The sequence below is a fragment of the Phlebotomus papatasi genome, chromosome 1 (genome assembly GCF_024763615.1).
Source record: "Phlebotomus papatasi isolate M1 chromosome 1, Ppap_2.1, whole genome shotgun sequence".
Classification (NCBI taxonomy): domain Eukaryota; kingdom Metazoa; phylum Arthropoda; class Insecta; order Diptera; family Psychodidae; genus Phlebotomus; species Phlebotomus papatasi.
The window spans coordinates 59,249,686-59,274,500 of NC_077222.1; the positions used below are offsets into that span (position 1 = coordinate 59,249,686).

General features: G+C 36.1%; 5 protein-coding genes across 9 annotated transcripts in view; all 5 read left to right on the top strand.

Annotated features, from left to right (window-relative positions):
• LOC129809485 (protein winged eye) overlaps nucleotides 1–10,890 on the top strand; it is a 170,745-nt gene extending 159,855 nt beyond the window's left edge. For all 5 annotated transcript variants that reach the window (XM_055859325.1, XM_055859326.1, XM_055859327.1 and 2 more), the window contains 5 exons: nucleotides 60–2,628; nucleotides 2,695–2,866; nucleotides 3,055–3,436; nucleotides 3,512–3,856; nucleotides 9,120–10,890. In XM_055859325.1, the coding sequence (XP_055715300.1) occupies nucleotides 60–2,628; nucleotides 2,695–2,866; nucleotides 3,055–3,436; nucleotides 3,512–3,856; nucleotides 9,120–9,353 (3,702 nt within the window). In that variant the 3' untranslated portion in view covers nucleotides 9,354–10,890. The remainder of the gene's footprint in view (nucleotides 1–59; nucleotides 2,629–2,694; nucleotides 2,867–3,054; nucleotides 3,437–3,511; nucleotides 3,857–9,119) is intronic.
• A 2,678-nt stretch (nucleotides 10,891–13,568) lies between these two features.
• On the top strand, nucleotides 13,569–14,473 carry LOC129809486 (proteasome assembly chaperone 2). The gene has a single exon (XM_055859330.1). It carries the CDS (start codon nucleotides 13,685–13,687, stop codon nucleotides 14,426–14,428), a length of 744 nt encoding a protein of 247 aa, XP_055715305.1. The 5' UTR covers nucleotides 13,569–13,684; the 3' UTR covers nucleotides 14,429–14,473.
• A 281-nt stretch (nucleotides 14,474–14,754) lies between these two features.
• On the top strand, nucleotides 14,755–15,554 carry LOC129809488 (general odorant-binding protein 71). The gene has a single exon (XM_055859331.1). It carries the CDS (start codon nucleotides 14,770–14,772, stop codon nucleotides 15,433–15,435), a length of 666 nt encoding a protein of 221 aa, XP_055715306.1. The 5' UTR covers nucleotides 14,755–14,769; the 3' UTR covers nucleotides 15,436–15,554.
• Nucleotides 15,555–15,915: 361 nt separating this feature from the next.
• Nucleotides 15,916–17,022, top strand: LOC129809490 (dnaJ homolog subfamily C member 17). The gene is made up of 2 exons (XM_055859333.1): nucleotides 15,916–16,075; nucleotides 16,142–17,022. Exons 1-2 carry the CDS (start codon nucleotides 15,998–16,000, stop codon nucleotides 16,961–16,963), a joined length of 900 nt encoding a protein of 299 aa, XP_055715308.1. The 5' UTR covers nucleotides 15,916–15,997; the 3' UTR covers nucleotides 16,964–17,022.
• A 43-nt stretch (nucleotides 17,023–17,065) lies between these two features.
• Nucleotides 17,066–24,234, top strand: LOC129809489 (guanine nucleotide-binding protein-like 1). The gene is made up of 4 exons (XM_055859332.1): nucleotides 17,066–17,266; nucleotides 17,327–17,673; nucleotides 17,738–18,541; nucleotides 23,601–24,234. The coding sequence occupies exons 1-4, from the start codon at nucleotides 17,185–17,187 to the stop codon at nucleotides 24,102–24,104; spliced, it is 1,737 nt and encodes a 578-aa protein (XP_055715307.1). The 5' UTR covers nucleotides 17,066–17,184; the 3' UTR covers nucleotides 24,105–24,234.
• Nucleotides 24,235–24,815: the final 581 nt, after the last annotated feature.

Sequence of the window (24,815 nt, forward strand, 5' to 3'; positions counted from 1 at the left end):
TCAAGAGAGATTGTTGGGTGGTGAGTCCTTGTGTCACTACCATGTCCTCCACATTTCAGCACACTCAGACACATAGCACAAGATTGGTGGCCCTCACATCTGACCCCGGTAAGAGGAAGACAGGAGCAAATCACCCTCCACCTGGAATACCCCTTCCCATTCCATCCCATACGTTAATCAAGATTGAAGACTGCGCGGGAACCAGTACAAGTTGCTCTGGAAGTACTTCGGGACCCCATCAATCTACGATCTTTGACAACTCCTCAGATAAGGCAGCTATACAAACCACTGCTGCTGTAACTGAAATGACCCCTAGCTTGCCTCAACTCTACTATCAGCCATCGAACAATCTAATCCAGATTGCTCCAACAAGCGTACCCGATGACTGTCGGACCAGCATGCCTCAGATGATAACACCTCCACCATCAGCAGTTTGCCTAACTCCGGCAGAGCCAGAACCCCTACCGCAGGCCAGTGTACCCCAACCAAATGAAGAAGCTTCATCTTGCTCAGTACCCGAAGTCCAAGATGCAAATATCCAAACTGATACTCCAGTAATGAGTGAAGATGATAATACTTCAGGTGGAGATGAATGCCCTCTCACTGTAACAACTACGACTAATGATGAACCCAAGGAACCTGTTATGTGCCATACAATCTCAGAGGGTTCCACAAATGGTCGGTTGTCGGTGTTTGAGGACCCTGTACCACCCCCCAAAGAACCCCTAGAGATGGTATCAATCCCCGTGGAAAATACTGCTTTAGTTGCAGCGGTACAGACTGATGGTGAGATGACCAAGGATGCTCCTGGTACTGCTCCCATCAATCCTGTTGATCTCAGTGGTCTGGAATTGCTATCGAATTCCATTGAGGCCTTCGAGAAAAAGACTTTTACTATCAAAAAGGAACCTACCAGTGCAGGGACTTCTCCTAAGACAGCTCCTCCAACAGAATCTCCACCACTGCCCAGTAGTAGGGAGCCTGAGGAACCCTTTGATGGCCTAAATTTGCTCTGTGCACTGGCAGAACAGAGGCTAGAGGAAGTGGGCAAGCGGAGGAAATCGAGCTCAGACAGTGATTCTCGCAAACGCAAATCTCACAAACATTCCAGCGGATCCAGCAGCAAGAAACAGCGTCGACGATCGCGGCACGAAAAGGATCGGAGTAGTAAATCATATCGGAAGAGGAAGCTGGACTCTGATGAGGCCGAGCGAGATGAGGATGAAGATGGTGAAAATAGTGGAGGTTTAGGTAAAGACATAAAGGATACCTTGAACCGAGTCAAGGCTAAGTACTCAAGATTATCCTGCAAACATACTGGTGTTGATCATCAGCATACTTCGGAGTGTCGAAGCAAGATTGTCTGGCCTTCCAATGCTGAACTCTTACATGCCATGGAAGACGATATGCTAACACGTTTGCAGGACATCACACGGAAGTGCGAAGAGAAACGAAGAGAATTGGATAAAATTGAAAAATTGAATCCAGTACTGAGAAATCTTCAGCAGAACAAGATTCTTTCAGATGGGGAAATGACACCTCCCAGAATTGCTACACCTCTTTCAACCGACAGCAAGTCACGAACTTCCTTCATTGGTACTCCTGTAGTTGTACTATCGCCCAATTTCTCATCTTCCCAGTCCGAGAGTACCTTGATTGAGCTTCCAAAACTATCCAGTGACACAGAATCCAGCAAGTTTGAGGATGTCGAGACGAGTTCTGTAGAGAGGCTGTCCAAGAGGAAGGGTGGTGTACCCAAGAAGCACGATGATGCCGCTGAAACAGAGACGATCGTGGCTAAGAAGCACAAGAGTCTCGTTGGATATATTTTGGCATCAAAGAATCGTGTTAGTGATTCAAATGTTAAAGGACTAAGGTATACAAGCAATGATTCCACGGATGCCAACAATCTCAAGAGCAATACTGATAGCAATGGATTTTCCACCACAGACGAAGATAGTTCCGGAAAGGTACCTCTTCGTCTAAAGATGGAATCGATGTTTGTCAAACAGGAGACAGAATCAATTGAGGACGACAGCTCAAAGAGGTCTGATTCCTCGGCTCAAGGCAGTGAGAATGGAACTCCAACTCCTGAAAGGAAATCCCGTCATAAATCTAAGCACCATTCCAAGCACAAGAAGACATCTCGAAGCAAGGAACGAAAGCATAGGAGATCATCTGAATTGAAGGAGCGCAAACGAAGAATTGATGCTCGATGTTTGCTAACAGGTGAACACCTGGACAAGGCGAATACACGAGTCCTCACTGCTATGGGTGGACTCTTCTATGCTGGCTGCTTAAACCCTATTAAGCCACCAGATATCTATGCTGTTACCTTAGACGGGGAACGCGGAAACAGGCCGCACATTATGTCCCGAGAGGAAATTCTTCGTGATGCAATCTTGGAAGTGGCTCCTGAAGCCACTAGCGAAGTTCAAACAGGCACCAGACTGTGTGCCTATTGGAGTCAACAGTACCGGTGCTTATATCCGGGAACAGCGGCTGAACCGGGAACGCCTGATTCGATGATTGATAGGAAATTTGTGAGCGTAGAATTTGATGATGGTGATAGCGGCAGAATAGCTTTGGAAGATATTCGTTTCCTTCTCAGTGACTACCCCATTGTTGGTAAGTCATTTCATGGGATTCAAAACAGTAAACTGGAAGTAACTTTTTACCAATTTTGTCCCTCAGAATACGATCCCAATCCGCTATTGTCTCTTGGAAAGAGGAAACGTGGATCAAGCCACGGAAATCAAGATAGAGATGGACATCATAGTGCAGGAATTTCTTCCGTTTGTACAAATGACCTTGCAGGATCGCAAAAGGATCTGGCCAGCAGCAAATCCTCTAAGGAAGCTCAAAGGTTTGCAATCAAATTGTTTTTTTCAACATAGAATACCTTTAATTATAGTTATTGATTTTTGTCCAGTGGGATTAATTCAAGAGGATTAAAATTGCATAGGGAATTATTCCGGGAAACAATCAATTTGTTTTCAAAATGGAATAATTAATGTTTGATTTGTATAAAATGTTTTTCATTAAATTTTTCAGAGAGCGGAGACGCTTGAAGAAGCTTAGAAAGAGCAAACTAAAGCGTTTGTCGTCAGAATCTAATCAGGAACAGCAGGAACGTAAACATCGCCGGAAGTACAAATGTGGTGATGAATTTTGCAAGCATCGGAAGCACAAGAAGCGAAGGAAACATAAGAAGCACCACCATAGGGATACTGAACATTCATCTCCAAATGAGGACGATGTTTTGGCATCTCGTGAGGAAAATAGTACATCGCCCACAACTTCTGATGAAATGGTCCTTGCAAAAGACACCAGTGTGACATCCAAGGCAGACAAATTCAATCCGACCATTAAGGAGGAGACCATGACGGAGGAGGAAGTGGCCTCGTCTGTAACAGAGAGTTCTGGCTCCCTTTATGTAAGTTATTGCAGAAGATTTTTTGAAAGATAATGGGCTTAACTGTGGGCATGTCCTTGTATTTTTATTTTGTAGGAGCCTGGCAAGAAGAAGGAACGTCAGGATTCAACGGAACCAAATAAGAGCAAAATTGCAGCATTTTTGCCCGCACGCCAACTCTGGACGTGGGTCGGGAAGGGATACAGACGAACATGTGCCAAGGGTCGTGTCAAGAAGCAATTCTTTAAGACAATCCAACGCGGAAAGGAGTCCATCCATGTGGGCGACAGTGCTGTCTTCCTCTCCACAGGCCGTCCAGATCGACCCTATATTGGGCGCATCGAATCCATGTGGGAAACTTCAGCCAGCAATATGGTTGTCCGTGTCAAGTGGTTCTATCATCCTGAGGAGACAGAAGGATGCCCCAATTTGAAGTATCCGGTGAGTAAATCAATCGATTTTGCCCCAATTCACCGCCCTTAATTGCTTCATAGTCAATTCATTGGCATAATGAAGAACTTTTGGGAAATTGCTTTCTCTCTCTCCCCAAAAAGTTAATAAATAAATTACACTTTAGCACTTTGCTAAAGCATGTCGGTAAAATTTTCAGTGCAAAACTCCATGGAAATGTGGGTGGAATGCTAATTTTCACCAAAGAGAAATTCAATTGTGTATCAATAAATTCGAAAAGACTAATTTCTACTGAAATAATAGCTTTTATAGTTATAGTAATATTCATTTCATTATTCCTGTTTTTGGAATTTTAAATTTATATAGAAATTTTCGGAAATACATATATATATACACATATATGCATGTATGTATGTATGTGTGTATGGGGAAATGGGGGGGGCACCTTTGAATTAGATGTAATTGTGTGTTTTTCTACTATCTTTAAATCCTTTAAATCAGGCCTGAGCTAAAAGGAAAGCCGAAGTGAATTTGGTGGTGCCTGTTGGCACTCTTCGAAATGCCGCGAAAATTCACCTAGAGAAAATGAGAGGTTTTTTAATGTGAAAATTGTTTAATTCCTTTTAGTATTAAGTCATTTTCACAAGAAAATCCTTTTAATAATTTAATTTAGTTCAATACAATTATTTGGGTTAATTGTGAATAATTGTCGATATTACAAGAAAAACATTGGGCTGAAATTTTGAACTGGAAGATTCATATTTTTTTGAGCTGTCCCAAAATTCAGGATAGGTTTGAGAAAAACCCTTTTGTACAACACTATTTTGGTTAATAAGGAATGCAAAAGTACATACGACAAGAAGGGACACGACCTGCTAATAAGGATAAAATAGAGAAGAAAATATTTTGTCGCATTTCAGAGATTTTTTTCATACCGCAGCGCCGCCAGACGTTTGTCAAGTGAGTTATTTGTGTCTCTATCTGAGTTTTTATGTCTGTTATGTCTTTTTGGCGCAAAAATATTTATCATGGCACCGTGAATGAGCGGGATTAGTTTATAAGTATGGCTATCTGTAATTTCCATTAAAATTATCAACACAAAATTTCCGATATTACACGACTTTTAACGAGCACAGGTTTGCTTTAAATGATGATGATTTTCGGCCAATGAAATAGTTTTTAAGAAATGAAAACACGACATTTCAGCTTTTTAGATTATCTTTCTTTGGCGAGAAATAAAGGAGGAGAAGCTAAAATGTTGAAATCTCGAGTTTTCACTTCTTAGAAATTAAGCCTTATCGTTATATAATTTTGCTTTACCATTGGTTTGTAGAGCTAAAGTATGGTGTAATAAGGTTCAATTTCACTTAAAAAAAGGAGAAAAAGCCCAATTTTAAGGCTGCTCAATTCAAAGGGTTCCCCTCCCCATTTCATCCGTATAAGTTAGTTTATTAGTCAACTCGGATGATATGGCTCGTATCATGTAAAATTAATCCAATTTCAATTTTCACACTAGGGGAGACTGGGGCAAAAAGTCACAAATCGAAAAATTCAAAATTCAATATCTTCCAAGGTAAAAAGGTAGGGGCTCAATTTTTTTTCTATAGATAGCCTCCATAGACCTTCTTCAATGTCATAAGTTTCTTAGAGTTCGAACAAGGAATTTAGAAAATAAAAAATATCGAAATTTTTAGTCCTATTTTTGAAATATTTTCCTTGCAAAAGATAACAATTACTACGTACTTATTTTCCAAAATTGATGCACTGGTGAATATTTCCTAAATAATTTGGATTTTTTGAATACGAATTCGCTATCTATTTTAGAATTTCACAAAAGTTCTTTTCTCCAGAAATCCTTTTATTAAAAATGGCCACTTGGGGTAAAAAGTAACAAAAGGTATAAAGCAAAAAGTAACAAAAAAGCGAAGCAGTTTTTGATGTCTCACGGCGAAAAGAAACGTCATTATCATGTCTCGCCGCTTGCTGTTTGCATTGGTTAAACGATTTGCAGTCTTTTGTATGTTTTTTCTAACATAGCTTAAAAAAGCTTAAAAAAGCTTTCTCGTTTTCTCGCTTTTCTCGTAGAGAAAACGGTGTTTTACAAAGGTGTATGTAGATGAATAAATTTTCTATGAAAATATGTCCTCTAGGTATTTTTTCAAATTTACGGAAGCCCGTAATGAAACGAATCAAAATATGATAATACCCAATGTCTGGTACTATTTGCCTCAGCATTTTTGAGAATAGTCACAAAATTACATTTTAGAGATTGGCTCGATAAACGTATTTCCTTACAAAATATAGGAAAATTAGTTTCACAAAGTTGTAGAGCGGTAAATTTCCTATAAAACTGCGCTAATTACAAATTTTTGAAGCGCTCAAGTGTAAATAAATAAAATATCCGTTTTGTGACTTTTTGCCCCAGTCTCCCCTACTGTTTTGTAAACGTCTCAATTTAGGACCAAAATTTTATGTTAAAAACAATTTTGTAAAATTGTTGTCTAGGTAGGGCTTGAAATAAAAAACCTTTGGTTGAAAATTGGGTTTCTAAAAGTTTAAATTTAAGGTAGAATAGCTTAATTCAGAAGCTGCTCCAAATGGTTTTTTTTTATTAAAATATTAATAAAAATGAATAGGTTTCAGATTTATTAGGACCATAAAGAGTCAAATAATAGTGACAAAAATAATGTTCATATGTATTAACAGAATTTTAGTGTTGTTTTTATTAACGAGAAATTCTATATTTACATTCGTAGTTCTGAAAAATTTTCATTTGATACAGGTTCTGAATTACGCTTCTCCTCCCTATATAAAATTGAATACTCCCAACGGAATTATAGCGTACCCGCTACTTGGTCCTGTTTTAATAACTATTTTTCTTCAAAATTAGTGATTCTGATTCCTTAAAAGAAATAATGATACATTAATGGCATAGGGGAAAGCGTGCTACGTTCGGACGACAATTTATTTTTTTTCTCTATGTTGAATTGTTTGTTTGAATTGAATTGTTTTATTTTTTTCATGCCCATATACACAAGGTACATCGTAGGACTATACATAGTCCTACATACATGTTCCTTGTGAATTTCATCTATAGCTCTTTTCAGATAATTTGAGGCATTGTACTCTAGTTATTAAAATATAAATATTAGAATGGACCAAATTAATTTATAACACATTGAAAAAAAAATAATTTGTGCGAAACAAATCGTCCGAAGGTAGCGCGTTTGCCCCTATTTATTAACATAATGAACATCAATTATCATTTTTTTTATATTTATCATTTGTATATTTTTATTTTAGTTGAATATGGATTATTATGTCCATTAAATTAAGGTTTTAATATAATATAGAGAATACCATTTTACAAAATATTATACTCAATGAAACAATTGTTTTTCTTTCTTTTTAGTGTTTCTTGTAGTTGCACTAATTGTGTTTATTTAAATTTCTTTACAATTACGCAATAGTGATCATGTAGTATGTTTTATGTAATTATTGTACAACAGAGGTGTGCAAGAAACCGTTGAAACCGAATTAACGTCAAAAGAAGTTTGTTATAGTAGCGTTTTGACCATTGACGTCGATTGACGTACATGTTTCATTTGACGTTAATTCGGTTTCAACGGTTTCTTGCACACCTCTGTTGTACAGGGTTCATTGGTAAAAATAAAAGGGTCACTGAGGATCCTTCTTGAAGGGTCATGGCCTAAAAGGCCCAATTTCATCAAAGCAAATGGGTAAAATTGATCTTTATTTAAAAAATCACTACTTCAGTGTGATCCAAGGAAAGGGTGCCCTGCAGTGAGATCAAAGAGAAAAACTCAGCTAAAAGGGGAAAGTACTCTCCATTCAAACGTTTGAGCCTTCGCAATGAATTTTCTTTTATTTTTCTTAAGAGACTTACACGTTTCTATTAAAAATATTAGTTCAGATTATCAATTATTGATCATTATGTGTAAGTGCCTTAGGATAAATAAAAGAAATTCACGTTATTCGGAGGCATAAACGTTCGAAGGGTGAGTACTTTCCCTTACTTTTCAAAGGATCAAAATTCGACAGTTTTGTAAAAAAAATTATATGATCCTAAAGAAGGATCTAAATGAACCATTTGAAAGGGTAGATCATAGATCTTCCGAAAGGATCGCTAAAGGGATCTGTTTGATCCTTTTATTTTTACCAGTCACATCTAAAGTTTGGTTATATGAACTTAACTTCTCCAATTTCTTTTTAGGCAAGATTTTTTTCTGGTAAAATTTTGCACTTACGATTGGATATTAAGGACAATTGATCCATTTAAAATTTAACTTTGACTTAAGTACACGTAATACATTAAAATATTGGATTTTGAGCTTTTATTATGATTGTGATTGCTCCGTAAGTTCATGGATGAGTTTCCAGAATTATTTTGGTGTGTTGAACAAGATTACCATTGCATTGTTCATTTGAGGATTTTCTAAAGAGATTTCTTTCTATAATATCAAGAAATAATTTTATCAGGGGGAAATGGGACACCTTTGAATTGAAGTACCTTTAAAATAGGGTCTTTTGTCCTAATTATAAATGCAACTGGGGCACACCCTGATACAATTTAGCTCGACCAGTTAGACGAACAAGTCGTGAAGCTAAATTTTATTACGATAAGCCTTAGTTCCTTTCAAATATAGGAGAAAAAAACCAATTTCAAAAGTACCCCAATTCAAATGTGCCCCACTTCCCCTAGTAGGGTGAAGTGGGGCACTTTTAAAAGTGGGGCACCTTTGAAATTGGGATTTTTCACCTATTTTTAAATAAAATTAAGTCTGATCGTGATATAATTTAGCTTCTCAATCTGTTTGTGCACCTAAATTATATCACGATAAGGCTCAATTTTATTTAAAAATAGGTGAAAAATCCCAATTTCAAAGGTACCCCACTTTCAAATGTGCCCCACTTTCAAATGTGCCCCACTTCCCCCTAATAACTTTTGGAGTAAAAAGTGCCTGAAGAGACATGAAAAAACTCAAAAGGCTTATTTATCATTAGATAAAAAAATAGTTTACGACTTTTTACTTTGCGTTATCTCACAATTTGAAAATTTTTCAATGATTTTTTTTAAATAACTTAAAATTAAATGTATAAAAATTAGGTTTTAAAATTTAGGAAACTTTCGTGAAATTTATAGGTAGGGAAATTTATATAAAGAACACTTAAAATATTATAGATAAGAATTTATTTGAATCATTGCAATTAAACGTTAAAATTTTGTAAAATCTTTTATAATAACCTTTGTGTATTTTATTGCATTTTTTAGGGAGCTCTTTTTGAATCGCCTCATGAAGATGAAAATGACGTCCAGACAATTTCTCACAAATGCGAAGTGCTTTCTGTAACGGGATTCAACAAGAAATTCGGTAGTGATCCTAAGCATTACCAGTCCATTTACGACAACAATGACACGTACTATCTGGCCGGATACTACGATCCCACAGCGCTCACCATTAAAATGCAACCGGATATCCCGGTACTGACTTCCAGTGACAAGTGAAAGACTTCATATATCCGAGATTTTTTGAACAATTATTAACGGGATCAGAGGAAAATGTGATTTGCTGACTGGCCACAGGGTGTTTTACGTTGTATCTTTTTGTGAAAAATATCCCTTTTCTTGAGGGAAATTGGAAAGAATCTACATGTTTTGGATAAAAAAATGGTACTGAAGTGTTTTATATATCTACATAAAAAAGTGAAGTGTACAATATTAAAAAAGTAGGTGGTAAAGGCAAGAAATCAATAAAAATTGAGTGCAATTTTTATATAAAAATATAATACATTATAAAGGATTAGGAATTTAAGGTGATATGAGGCGATAGATGATGAAAGAAATGATGAGAAGACTAGTTAAGTGACTCCCATGCAATAAATGCAGTAGTTCTTTTCACTTCCATTTTTTGAAAATCATTTAATTTTCTTCTCTTCAATCTGCAAATTTATTTCTCTCGACTCACACATAAAACAATGAATTTGAAGGTGATACTTATTTGGTGCTATTGATTTCATTTTTTTGGCTTTTCTTTTATGCATCCTTCCTTCATAATAAACTTATTCTACTGAACAGTTGAATACCATTAACGGAAAATCAAAAGAAATACAATGCTTGAGCGGCATAATCTTACATTTGTGTATTTAGTAGAATATTAAAAGATTTGTTGTCATTTTTGTAAGTGAGATAAATTTTATGTTTACGTCATTTTACACGTAATATTTTTGCAGCATAAACTCTTGATGCAATCATAGAAATAAAGGAAAACTTCTTATATGCCAATTGAATGCTTAATAAAAATATAAGATTTATCTTTCAGTAAATAGTTTTTTATTACAAATACAATCAAGTACTAGATGGTAAAATGTGTTGTAGATTATTAGATGTCGTAGATTAATTAAGACAAACAATACTCCTGTAAATAGTTATTTGTGGTTCTTCGTACACTTAAATTTTTCAGCAATTTCTGACAAAGACAGCAGCAAGATGAATTGAAAAGAGATTTTTTTCTCTGGCATAACATAAAACAACAAAAAATATATTCTAAGATATTTACTTCTATCATAAAATATTTACATGAATAATCATTTGAATGTAACAAGAGCAGTATATTTTTAATGTGTAAAATTTAGATAATAGGTTTTTCTTCTCTCACAATTTTGATGTTAATAGTTTATAGTGCGCTTGAAAAAGAGTCAAGAACTCTTCTTAAAATTCTAACCTCTCATGCAAGTAAAATCATGTATACTCTCTGTCAAAAAAAAAAATAATTAAATAAATAAAACTGAAAAAATTGTGACGCAAACACATTACCAGTGAATGTAATTCTTAAGTGAAGATGGTAGAATTACAGGATTTATGATTATTCGAGCAGGTGAAAAATTAAATGTTGAAACTGTTAACATACCAAACTTACAGAATAAGAGATTCTTCTTGAAACTATCTTTATCATAGGAATATCAATACTGAGAAAAATACTATAGTTTTTTAAAATCTACTAGTATACAGAAAATGTGAAATAAAAAGGTGTACAATAAAAAAATTTTTTTAATTTTCGTTCCATTTGTCTTTCCGATGAGCCGCAGATGATATGAACCATGGATATGAACTTGCAAAAACTCTTAAGTTGTAAGTATTAGATGAAAAACTAAAAAATGACTTTTTTGAATGTAAAATCTTAATCAAAAAGCCGTAAAAAATAATGATTTAATTTTAAGTTAAAAAAAATCACGAACACATGTTGATTTAGCTTATTACCTCTTTAAGGACGAGAGGGTCGAAAACTGAGGATCAGAAAAATACTTTTTCTGACTTCTTAAATATATTACTTTAAAATACTGTAGCAAAATTTTTGTTTTTGGGTTACCGGTAACCTAATCGTCCTTAAAGGGTTAACCCCATTGAATAATAAGGAAAATTTTTAAACTCGATTATCTTGCAAACATCTTGGGGGAGGGGGAGCTACTTTCAAATCAATCAGAATAAGATTCCAGGAGATATAGCATTTTTACACATTTGAACGCAACCAGAGTATTTCAAGTGTATCACATTTCTCTCACAACTCTACTCAATAAAGTCTCCGGGAAGGATCCGGAAGAAATATCAGACCACGAAGGCTTTCACAATGCCCTTACAAAAGGAGACAGAGGGAACTATGAGATGGGTTTTTCATGCCGTATGGATTTTACATTATGAAAAACGGATTGCGGGCCTCAGTGAGAATAGAAGGATGAGAAGCAATTAATATATTGGGAAAAATCTTTCATTCCTCCCTTCAATTCCCTCCGTTCCTTCCTTCCTTCAGGTCCCACGTTCGGGGCAAGGACTATGTCCCACACTCCCCTGTGTTCTCCGGTGAGAACACTCCCACGGAGGTTGAGATGGGAATTTGGGAGAGGTGGATGTGGCAGAGGTTACTCCGGAAAGCTCAGCATTGGGCTTGGTGTTCTTGGGGGCTCCCGGTGGCTTCAGTGGCTTCAATGCTTGGTGGTGATGATGGTGTTGCTGCTGGGGATTGGGCTGGTGGAGATGGGCGAGGTGATTGATGTTGCCTCCTCGGCGGTCAGTGGTGAAAGAGAGGCCGATTGGCGCTCTTTTTCTTATCAGCTGCTACTGATTTTTCTACCTCCTCTCCTCGTCGCTAGCGCCCTCGTCGCCTCAGCAGGGCAACACACTCCACAGTTTTAAATTTAAATATGTTGCGCTCGCAACAAATAGTGCAATGTACAATCATGAATAAAAATTATAAAAACTTAAGAAAAAAATAATAGAAACTTATGAAACCAAAATCTTTTTCTTTTCTTTTGCACTTAAAATATTTTATTTCTAAGTTTATTTTGCAAGTTTGTTTATTATGAATTTTACATTGTTGGAAAAATCATACTTTTTCTGAGACGTAAGAGAATTTCCCAATAAATTCACCTGGATATCTAGAAAGGAGGTACTTTAAAGAAATTACAGTTAAAATTTTGTCTTAATTGGTCAAAAAGGAAAGAAGCTGTGAGCAAATATGCCCTTAATGTGGCCATAAGTAATGCTACTACCATATATGGAATCGCGATTACTCTACCCACTCTACCAGATGATTTTTATCTGCTCGAACTCCAAGAGAGAGCAGTAATCCCACAATCCAATTTTTTTTTTTAACTTTTCATCATCTTAGCTACCAAACGGTGAGAGACAGTGACTTCTGATCTTTGGTGACCCCCCCCCCACAAGTCAACATTCTCTACCGCACTAATTTACCCAAATTACCCCCGCCCCTCCAACCCCAACATGTTTTTTTTTTGACTTTGCAAAAATTGGCCCTGGCAAATTTTGTTCATTTTTGGATATGTTTTGGAGGCAGGCCAGCTGAACATGTCGATGTCGACACCTATCGCCAGAAATATCGCCATCTTGGATTATTCAAAGTCAAAGTTCAACCAACCTGGAGGGCCTAATTTTCAACGGATTTGGTGGATTTGGTTAAATTTGGATTTTTTTACCAGATATTGAAATTCTGAGCCTGGTTGCGTTGATCGCAATTGGCAATGAATCGGAAGTTTTCCCTGGTTTTCAACGAATTCCGTGCGGATTAAAAGTAGTCGGAACGAAAAGATTCAACTGTCTAAAAGAAATGCAATAACAAACAATACTTTTTGACCAGGTTCTACAATAAATTGATAGAATATTTAAAAATTTTACCTTAATAAAAGAAATTAAAGTTTTATTCTGAAAAATATGCATATAGTGTTTTCAAATTTCCCACGTCACAAAATATCAAGGCGTATTTGATTGATTGTTTGATTGATTGATTGATTGATTGATTTATTTTCATCTTTTTAAAAATCTATTTTAAACATCTATTTAAAAAATGATTTCTGAAATTGACTCCTAATAGTAGGCAAAAATGCATAATTCTATATGCATAAGCAAGAAGTGCATAAACCCGGGATTCAGTGTAATGTGCATAATCCCAGGGCGGTATCGTATCCCTTGCGCTTTCACCCAGTCACAGAGAATATTATTCTGTTTTTTGGTCATTCTCTAAAAAAAAACAATCTTAAAAATCATTACTATAGAATTTGTCTCAAGGAAGATAAAATACGACATTTACGGATTTAAGCAACGAAATTAGTAAAAATTATTAAAATCTAATTTGTAAAAAATTCTTATGTTGAAATTTTCATGAAATTTTAAATTATTTTTCACTTACTATTTTTTACAGTGTATCATGTGTCACTTCAAAATTTTTGTTTATCACGCTGTAAATTCCGGTTAGACTTGCAGCTTCATCCTCCGTACACCTGCAATTTCCTGAACTTCTTGATAATTTTCGAGGAAAATTTGTTAAAATGATAAAGCTAACATCTAGTGTGGACTTTACAGATGGAATTCTTGTAATTCCTAGTGTTTGTGTGGGAAATGTGGCTCAACTGGCAGCGGATTTGATTGTTGAGACACTGAAGATGCAAAAAGTAGGAATACTGTGGCATCCGGCTGTGATTCCTATCATTGGACCTCCTGCGTACTGGCGAGACAACAAGGATTCAACAACAACAGCTTGTGAACTCTTTACAGTGGATGTCGCAGAAACGAACAAAATCTCTGTCCTGCAAATCCGGTCTCCTTTGGTAGCATCCCTGATGTTTGATTTCTTCCAACAACTTATGGAATTTGTGGAGAAACAGAAATTCAGAGAAGTTATAATTCTCAGCAGTTGCTATGCTCATGAGAAGCATCTTGTTGAAGAGAGTCCCTTTGAGTACAATGCTTCGAAAGAATTTCAGAGGATTCGTCATGACAAAATTAGTCCTCTGAACTGGAAGCAGCATTCAGGCGAGGGATTTCCTCATATCCTGGGTGGTGGATTTGCTTCGCAACTCTTTCAGAGATTCGAAGAACGGAATATACCTGCTCTTTTGCTCTACAAATATGTATCTGAGGGAGATAATTCCCCAGATGCACGACAAATGACCAATAAACTCAATGAATACCTTGGTGTTCTGCCCAAGAAGGAAGATGGAACAGCCAGGCTTACTACACCACCCTCCTGGAAGCTACTATTTGGGGATGCTGCACCCAGGAGCATGTTTTGAAACCGCAATAATAAAAAAAAATTGTAAAATCCCAATAAATTTTCTTAACTGAAAATTCTTTGAACTTTTTTCTTTTTTTTTTTAATTTGCTGCAAAAGACTTGGAAATATACAGATCGATGCCCATGAACTGTAGACCTTATATTTACCTCCACCTGTCCAGACAACAAAAAAAGTCAGTGATCTAATTAGGTCACTGCAAAGATTGATGCATACAAAAGCCATCCGGAAGTGACTGGACAGATGGACAAGTGCAATTTTAGTTGATTTGAATCACCGAAGCATGGTCTCTGGCTCTATAAAAACTTTTGCTGAACAGATATGCAACGCAGTTTGAGAAAAATGAGATCAAATGTAGCTCTCCTGGTTGTGGGAGTGATTATTTGTGTGAGCTTTTGTGCTTTTGTGGCAGCGGGGCTCAAATGCCAGACAGAGGATGGACCAACAGAGGACGATGTGAAAAGAATTGTTAGAATCTGCATGAGGAAGATCGGTGAGGAAATCGACGAGGACAACGACTATGATGATGACGATCAGCGTGACTCGGATCAGGACAACTATAGAAGTAGAAATCGGGATCATTTGCGTGGCAGACAGGGCAGATATCGACGCAGTACCTACAGAAATTCAGACCGAGACAGAAGTCGCTATTCAGGATCATCTGGATCCTCTGGATCTGGCTACGGACAGAACAACAGCCAATCCAACTATGACAGACGATCAGAGTACGACAGAACATGCCTGATTCACTGCTTTTTCCAAGAGATGAAGATGACGAATGAGGATGAGTTTCCAGACAAACACAAAGTGCTGCATGTGCTCACGAAGGAACTTAGGGATCGCCAGCTCAAGGACTTCTATACAGATTCAATTCAGGAGTGTTTTCACATCCTGGAGATGGATCAAAGACGGGATAAATGTGAATTTTCCCGGAATTTAATCTTTTGCCTCGGAGAACGCGCGAAAGCAAATTGTGACGACTGGAATGACAACACGGTTATCTTCTAACCATGGATTTTTTGGCTAATCGACAAACGCGATATACACAGGACACTTCTTAGAATTTAAAAAGGCAATGTCAAGTGTAGAAAATTAAAGTGATAAATAAAATATTCACTTCATGAGCATTTTCCGAGGCATTTTCTTCAAAATTACAATCACTTGCTTTATGGCAGTTACTTAAAATTTAAATTTTACGCGGGATTTTTTTTGCTGGATTTCGCTAGATGGCGGGGATTTCTCAAGACAAGGCGAAGAGTGGCGAAAATATGTTGCATGCAAGTACGCGCTTGAAAATTTCAAGCTTTCAATTTCTCAAAGTTTTATTAATTTTAAAAGAAATTTCATTAAAAAGCACTACGAACATGTTGAAATAATCATATTCTCTATTTCTTGTTGTTTGTCTCTTGTATTTTTTGGCTAAATTGCAGGATAAAAACCAGTCACAATAAATTTCAATATTTCTTGAAATTTTCAAACCCTTTTAACGTATTATTTACGTTTTTTGTAAATGCGAGCGATTGTTGTGTGATCCGTATTTTTCTTAATTTTCCGAATAAATAGTTTAAAAATGGTTGATATTAAGAAATTCACAGATGTAGATCTCTATGGATTGCTAGGAGTGGAAACAACAGCTACATCCATTGAGGTAAGTCAGAAAAAGCTGTCCAATAACAAAAGAGGTTATTTTTTTGTTTGAATGTTTTTTTTGTAGATCCGGAAAGCCTACCGGAAGAAGGCCCTTGATTGCCATCCGGACAAAAATCCAGACAATCCCAAAGCAGCTGAACTCTTTCATGAACTAGCTAAAGCACTTGAAATCCTCTCAGACGAATCTGCAAGAGCAGCATATGACAAAGTCTTGAATGCCCGGAAAGCTGCTGAGCTCAGAAATCGGCAGCTGGACAGTAAGAGGAAGAAACTAAAAGCGGATCTCGAGGAGAGGGAGAGAGCAGCCAATGCAGAGGCTAATAGAAAGAAATCTTACAGCACAGAGGCGAAATCTCCTGAAGATGAGCTCAAGGAAGAAATTGAGAGGCTGCGAAAGGAAGGATCTCGTCTTCTTGAAGAAGAACAGGAATTGCTAAGGCAGCAAATTCACCAAACTCTCCAGAATTCAACAGTATGGGATTCATCCAAGCATCGAATAAAAATTAAGTGGCATGCTGCCAAGGGGGATCCTACAAATGGGGGCTACAACGAGGAAGTTTTGAGGAAATTCCTTCAGAAATTTGGAGATATTGAAGCAATTGTGGTCTCTACGAAGAAATTGGGCAGCGCAATTATTGAATACAAGACACGGGAAGCCTCAGAAATGGCCATTGCGTATGAGAAGGGCAATCCAGAGAATCCCCTTAAATTGGAATGGATTGGAGAGCCTCCGAGAGACAGTAAATCCGCCACACAGACTTCCCAGAATGTAACAGAGAAAGATTTTGAAGATCTAGTACTGAGACAAATGCGTCAGGCAGAAGAGAGGAAGAAACTGATTGAGCAGATGATGAAGGAAGATCAGGAAGAGGAGGAATGTTTATGAGAGTAAAAGAAAATAAATTTAGTAGGTTTTGAGAAATAAAATTTTTACAGTGTATGAATTCCGTTATTTCAAAACCGTTATTCGAAGCTAACTTCATGTTATTTTGTGCCAGACAGACTCGTGGATTTCACAAAAATAGCCAATTTTCCTGGCAAAATTCCTCATATTCCCAGCTTAACTAATTAGGAAGTGACTCAGAAGAATAATTTCAGGATATCAGAATGCCACAGGGACGCAGGAAGATTGCCTTCAGTGGGAAAAAGAAGAAAGAACAGTTGGCGGCAAAGAGGCAAGCAAAAGCAAGTCTGTAGAAAACATGAACTGGGACCAGGAATTTTTCCTAATCTCGAGATTTACTTTCAGCACATCCCAATCATTACCTTCTGAACAAGACATTAAAGGATGAGGAATCTGATGATCAAGCTGCTAGGCGGGGTCAACCCTTGGAAGTTCAGAAGCTGAACTTCCAGCCAGGAAAACTTGGGGCTGATGGACGAGTCAATCGCTACGTTTTCCACTTCTACCGCGAGTCAGACAAGCAAATCAAAGAGGCAAAGGAGTTTGCTAAGAAGGAACTCTGTCCAGTTCCGCCTGAGGGTCTCGAGGTGGGAGACAATTTTTTCCTAGGATACGACTTCCCGCAGAGGCCTCCTTGGAATTTTGAGATGTCCAAGGAGAAGCTGGAATGGAACGAGAACAAGTATTTCAGGGTAAGTTTATCTAATCTTCTCAAGCTCTTCCGGTCACCAAGAATCTCTATTTCTGACCACGCAGGATTACATGCAGAATCTGGAAAAGGTTCACTACGATGAACGGAAAATCCTGAGCTATTGTGAACTTAATTTAGAGACATGGCGTCAATTGTGGCGTGTTCTTGAGCTCTCGGATATTGTCCTGCTCATTGCGGATATTCGTTTTCCAACTCTCATGTTTCCGCCCTCTCTCTATCAGTACGTGAACCAAGAGCTCCGGAAGAGCATGATTCTGATCCTCAATAAGATTGATCTCGTGCCTCCGGCTATTGTTCTCGCGTGGAAGAAGTACTTCGAGGAGAAATATCCTTCTCTCCACATCCTCACCTTCACCTCTTTCCCTTCCTACAATCTGCGCGGGCCTCAGGGCTCCTCTACCGGTATCCAGATCCGTCGCCGACGTGGGAAGATGCGAATGGCGGCTGAGGGAGCTCATGAAGTGTACAAGGCTGTCAGTGATATTGTCAAGAGCACTGTTGATATCTCCAGTTGGGAAAGGAAGATTCTCGAGGAGCTCAATTTGAGCGATGGGGATGATGAGGAGGACGAACCAGAGACGCCAGAAATTGTGCATGAGGAAGAGAAAGATCTCGACTTCCAGACCTATGTGCCACACAAAAATGGCATTCTCACAATTGGCTGTGTAGGATTTCCAAATGTGGGCAAGTCCTCGCTGATGAATGCTCTGATGGGCCGCAAAGTTGTGAGTGTGAGTCGAACTCCTGGCCACACAAAGCACTTCCAGACTATTTTTCTCACGCAAAATGTCCGATTATGCGATTGTCCGGGATTGGTTTTTCCATCGGCAACTCCTAGAAGCCTTCAGGTAAGCTCATATTTTGATTAATTTTCGAAAATTTTTCTTTCGGAACCTTGAAATTTTCCCTATTTTAATTTTAAACTGCGTTATAGAACCTATCAGTTATTTTTGATGTCCTCAATAAGTCCCGCCTGAAATCTATAGTGGCCACGCCCCTTTAATTTTTTAGGATCCCCATATACCTTTTTTTACTCAATTTTTGAGCATTACAAAAATTAATATTCCATAATTTCCAAAATAATATTCCTGTCATTAAAGTTTAGGCCACACCCCTTTCTCAAAATTATTATTGAAAGAAGAAATTATTAGAATGTTAAAATTGTTTGGAAAAGAGGTAGTTCTAGATATCTAAACCTCGCCTCCCTACAATCCATGATTATTTTTTAATAATATGAAATTATTTTTAAAAGAAGTTCCAAATGTTCAGATAGGGGAGACTGGGGCAAAAAGTCACAAATCGAAAATTTTAAAATTCAATATCTTCCAAGATAAATAAGATAGCAGCTTAATTTTTTTTTCCATAGATAGCCTCCATAGATCTTCTTCAATGTCGTAAGTTTGTTAGAATTTGAACAAGGAATTTAGAAAATAAAAAATATTGATATTTTTAGCCCTATTTTTGAAATATTTTCCGTGCAGAAGATATCAATTATATTAGCTACTTATATTAAATTTGATGCACTGGTCAATATCTCTCAAATTATCTGGATATTCTTTGAATACGAATCCGCTATCTATTTTAGAATTTTACAAAGATTCTTTTCTCCAGAAATCCTTTTATTAAAAGCGACCACTTGGGGTAAAAAGTAACAAAAGGTATGGAGCAAAAAGTAACAAAAACCGAAACAATTTCTAATGTCCCACGGTGAAAAGAAACGTCAATTGGTTAAACAATTTGCAGTCTTTTGTGTGTTTTCTGTAAAATAGCTTAACCCTTTAACGACGAGACACTTTTTACTGACTGAAAATCAACAATAAAAATTAAACAGAGAAACATAATCAGTGATAAGTTTTAAATTTAACCTTAGAAAGTCCAACAGAGTCTGATTCGGTTTATTTTGTGCTGCTATGAACTATAGGGACAAAAATGGCCCAAAAATTTAAGTAAATTATCTGACAATACCAATGAATAATATTTTTCGCTTTAATGAAAAATATTACTTATGAGTATTGTAGTTTTCATTGCCTAAAGGGTTTTGCTTAACAAAAATTCAAAGTATAAAAAATAAATAAAATCAATTATGAATTTGGGAATTTTAAAATTCGCCATTTTGAGCTTAAATATTTACTACATAGCAAATAGCTAGAGACTTGCAAAAAATATTCTAGATTCCTTAAACCTTCTACTTTATAATTATGTACAGACATAAGAAAAAAATAACTTTAGGTAGTCAGGAAAATTTATTTGCATTATGGGACACCGGTGTTCCAATCGTCCTTAAAGTGTTAAAATGCGCTTTTTTCGCTCAGATAGAGAAAATAGTGTTTTACAAAGGTGTAGAGGAATAAATTTTCTATGAAAATATGTTATCTAGTATTTTTTTAATTTACGGAATCCCGTAACAAAGCGAATCAAAGTGTGATATTGGGTGCTTCAAAAAAAAAAAATCTTTTTGGCCCGGCCGGAAAATTAATCTAATGATGAAATAATTAAATGCTTCTTAGACATGAAAAATATCGGACGTCGTTTAGAGGTGCTCCAAGGCCAGTTTATATAAAGTGAAAAATTTCAAAAATTCATAAATTTCTCTATGAAAACTACTGAGAATTTTATCTAAATATTTTAGTGGAATATTGCTAATTTAGTGTACAATGTTTTTGCAAAATTTTATTGAAATCAGATAAGAAATATAGATTTAAAAAAAAATAATTGGCAAGTTTAAAATGTTCAGAAACAAAAATGTGCCAACTCATTTATTCGCTAATAATTCATCTTTTCTAGTGATCAAAATTTAATTAATGAGAGCTCATTGGAAAGGTAATGAGTTATACTCCTAAGACCTGTCCTTGAAAAACCTTTTTTAGCCCCCAATAGACTTTCACGAAGCTTTCTCCATTTACCCAAGTAACAAAATCTTTTTTTAAAATTTTTTTTACCCTGTTTTTACATCGACCTAAAACACAAAATCCTTTCCTCCTAAGACTTGTCCTTGACAATTCTCTTTTTTAGCCCCAATAGATTTTTTTCACGAAGCTTTTTTCATTTACCCAAGTAGCAAAATCTTTTTTTTTTAATTTTTTTTGTTGACCCTGTTTTTATATTGACCTAAAACACAAAATTCTTTCCTCTTAAGACCTGTCCTTGACAATTTTTTTTACCCCCAAAAAATTTTTTCACCAAGCTTTTTTCATTTACTCAAGTAGCAAATTTTTTTAATTTTTTTTTTAACTGAACGAAATCGCCAGGGCCAATTTTTTGCAAAGTCAAAACATATGTTTTTAGAGGAGATAAAAGGGATGGGGTAATTTGGGTAAGTTAGTTCGATAGAAAATGTTGACTCGTTGGGTGGGTCACCGAAGACCGAAAGTCAATATATCTTACCGTTTGTCAACCAGGATGGAGAGATGTTGAAAAAAAGCACGATTGTTAAAACTGCTCTCTCTTGGAGTTTGAGCTCTTAAAATTGATTGAACGTGTGAAAAACTTCAAGATCTATTAAATAAACTACATTTCGTCTAAATCAGTTAACTCTTTAACGACGACACACTTTTTACGGACTGAATATCAGCAATAAAAATTAAACTGAGAAACATAATCAATGATAACTCTTACATCTAACCTTGGAAAGTCCAATAGAGTCTGATTCGGTGTATTTTGTGCTTCTATGAACGATAGGGACAAAAATAGCCTAAAAATTTAAATAATTTTTCTGACAATACCAATGAATAATAATTTTCACTATAATTAAAGATATTACGTATGAGTATTGTAGTTTTTATTGCTAAAAGGGGTTTTCTTAAAAAAAAAATGAGAAGTATAAAAAATAAATAAAATCAATTATGAATTTGAGAATTTAAATATTCGCCATTTTTGAGCTTAAATATTTACTACATATCAAATAGCTAGAGCCTTGCAAAAAATATACTAGATTCCTTCAACCTTCTACTTTACAATTATGTACAGACATAAGAAAAAAATAACTTTAGGTAGTCAGGAAAATTTATTTGCATTATGGGACACCGATGTTCCAATCGTCCTTAAAGGGTTAAAAATACACACTCTTACGCAATCTTTTCATTGGCCTTAAAAATTCTAAGTTGTATAATACAATGACTAAACATGAAACGGATTTTCAAGCGCTCTTGCAGCTAAAATGGAAGAAATAAAAAACATTTAAAGAAATTGAATTGAAATAAATCTTTTTATTTATTTATTTTATTTTATTTTATATTACTTTATTACTCTTACCAGGACCAAATTTGCATGGGTTCCCAAGGATCTCTGGCATCAGATCTACCTATTTTATGCTCTATAAAAGCATGTAAGGCTCTCAATTATGAACCACAGCATATGTTTGAAAAAACAAATATATTTTCGGAAATTTTATTGTGATTTTTATAAAATTTTTGGTTCTTTTTTATTCCAAAGATTTCTCACCGAATTATCACACCTTCTTCCTAATTCACTTCATTAGGGACTTAACAAACCCTTCTCCACGGTTTCGGATGGCTTTCGAACATTTCCTATCGAAATCTGGTAAGTTTCTAGCTGTCTGACCCTTTTTCCTGAGATTTGTCTTCAAAATTCCCCAATATTTCTTAATCTTCCGAAGCGTAAGACGTATTAAATATGTTTCCCATAGCCTTAAAATCCTTCGATAAGATGAACGTTGAGTTTACGCAACCTTGTTTTAGCACTCTGACACTGTTTGTCGGTCAAATGAGGGCAGCCTGAGCTTTGTAGGTTATCAAACCATTCCTCCTCTTGATTTTATGAACGAAGCTCCAATGTATTCCCATCATTTTTCCAACATATTACACGGAAAGATCGAATTGCTTTTCAAAAAGCTCTAGTACTTTCTGTTACTTCCTCTTGTACTGAATCCTGGGCTTTCGGCCACTTGGTCCTGGCTTCTGAGCATCAGTCATGAAATTCTTGAACCGAATTATAATCTTCCAGATGGTGGAATGACACACCTCCCGGTCATTTTACCGATTTCAGCGTTACCAGCATATGGATTCTTAAGATATCTCTCAACATTTAATTCTCGCAAAGAAGGATTTTGTGTTTTAGGTCGATGTAAAAACAGGGTCAACAAAAAAATTTAAAAAAAAAAGATTTTGCTACTTGGGTAAATGAAAAAAGCTTCGTGAAAAAAATCTATTGGGGCTAAAAAAGAGAATTGTCAAGGACAGGTCTTAGGAGGAAAGGATTTTGTGTTTTAGGTCGATATCAAAACAGGGTCAACGAAAATAAAAAAAAAGGATTTTGTTACTTGGGTAAATGGAGAATGCTTCGTGAAAGTTTATTGGGGGCTAAAAAAGGTTTTTCAAGGACAGGTCTTAGGAGTATAACTCATTACCTTTCCAATGAGCTCTCATTAATTAAATTCTGATTACTAGAACATAAATTATTAGCGAATAAATGAGTTGGCACATTTTTGTTTCTGAACATTTTAAACTTGCCAATTATTTTTTTTAATCTATTTCTTATCCGATCTCAATAAAATTTTGCAAAAACATTGTCTACTAAATTAGCAATATTCCACTAAAATATTGAGATAAAATTCTCAGTAGTTTTCCGTATAGAGAAATTTATTCCGGGCGAATTTATGAATTTTCGAGATTTTTCACTTTATATAAACTGGCCTTGGAGCACCTCTAAACGACGTCCGATATTTTTCATGTCTAAGAAGCATTTAATTGTTTCATCATATATCGATTAATTTTCCGGCCGGGCCAAAAAGATATAAAAATTTTTTTTTTGAAACACCCTAGGGAAGGGGCGTTCGTTAAGATATTCGCCCCGTACGCCAAAATCTCTTAGTACGCCACTGTTTAAGTCAAAAAAAAAATTCAAAAGGGACAGAACGTTATTTAATAAAATAATTTGTTTGTGGTCTAGGTGCTCATGGGCAGCTATCCGATAGCCCAGCTGAGGGAGCCTTACGGAGCCATTCGGTACCTCTGTGAACGAGTCGATCTCGTGTCCCTGCTCAGTCTCAAGCATGATTACCACGATCCCGAATACGGTTGGTCCCCAATTACCGTGTGCGATGAGTGGGCCGTCAAGAGAGGCTTCCTCACAGCCAAAGTAGCCCGTCCAGCAACCTATCGTAGTGCAAATAGTCTCCTTCGGATGGCTCTCGACGGTAAGTTCAGTTTCCATCTTCTACCGCCCGATTACATTAAAAATGAGGCAATATGGCTTGATCATCCGGAGCTGAAAGATATAATTGCTATTCAGAGCAAAGATCCAAAACTTAGTGAGATTAGCTTTGTGAATTTCACGGATTCTGAGGATGAGAATGAGGAGAGCTCTGATGATGAGGAGGAAGAGAAACAGAATTCTCCTGCTATTCCAACAACATCAAATGTTTTCTCAGTATTGAACGCCGAAGGAATTTAGCCTAAGAGACTTTTGCTAGGAAGGATAGAAGTGCTGGTTAATCTGGATTCACCAAAAAAAGCTTAGTTCTTGTTTGAATTCAATTGATATCACTTCTCTTCAAAAATTACAAATGTTTTAAAATTCACAATTCGTTGTTTTATTTGAAATCATCAGCATTCCCGTGTTTTAATAAATATTAAAAATGTTGTCTTGGATTCCTCCGTTCCTCGTGTCAAATGATTACTTTATTTGATGATTTTCTCAATTGTTGGGAAATAGACCTAATAAAATGCGCAGGGGACTCTTGATATTCATTTTTCCATACGTTTTTGTATAGAGGCACTGAAATCTAATGGCAAGTTTTCTCCAAAAGAGAATTGACTTATAAGTCTGATATATTTCGAATTTGTGCGTTAACTCTATCGCGTCATTAGGGTCATATATGACCCGGGGAAAAAAACAATTTTTTTTTACTATTTAACATTAATTGAAATCTATCGGTTTGTGCACGACAGCATAATAGAGGTATGTAAGATTCTTGGCTAATTTTCTTAAGACTCCAGATATTCAGGAAAAGAAAATATTTGAGATCAAAAATCACTAATTTCGAACTTTGTGAAATGACTTTTCTTTTTCAAAATTTTTTATATTAATTTATTTTTTTCAGCAAAAAGTTCTTTAGAAACACAAAATAGAATATCCAAAGATTGTATATTGCATATTTTGATA

Coding starts and splice junctions, on each gene's coding strand:
- LOC129809486 (XM_055859330.1), top strand. CDS start 13,685: ATGATAAAGCTAACATCTAGTGTGGACTTTACAGATGGAATTCTTGTA.
- LOC129809490 (XM_055859333.1), top strand. CDS start 15,998: ATGGTTGATATTAAGAAATTCACAGATGTAGATCTCTATGGATTGCTA. Junction 16,076..16,141: donor CAACAGCTACATCCATTGAG/GTAAGTCAGAAA, acceptor TTTTTTTTGTAG/ATCCGGAAAGCCTACCGGAA.
- LOC129809489 (XM_055859332.1), top strand. CDS start 17,185: ATGCCACAGGGACGCAGGAAGATTGCCTTCAGTGGGAAAAAGAAGAAA. Junction 17,267..17,326: donor AAAGAGGCAAGCAAAAGCAA/GTCTGTAGAAAA, acceptor ATTTACTTTCAG/CACATCCCAATCATTACCTT. Junction 17,674..17,737: donor ACGAGAACAAGTATTTCAGG/GTAAGTTTATCT, acceptor CTGACCACGCAG/GATTACATGCAGAATCTGGA.
- LOC129809488 (XM_055859331.1), top strand. CDS start 14,770: ATGAGATCAAATGTAGCTCTCCTGGTTGTGGGAGTGATTATTTGTGTG.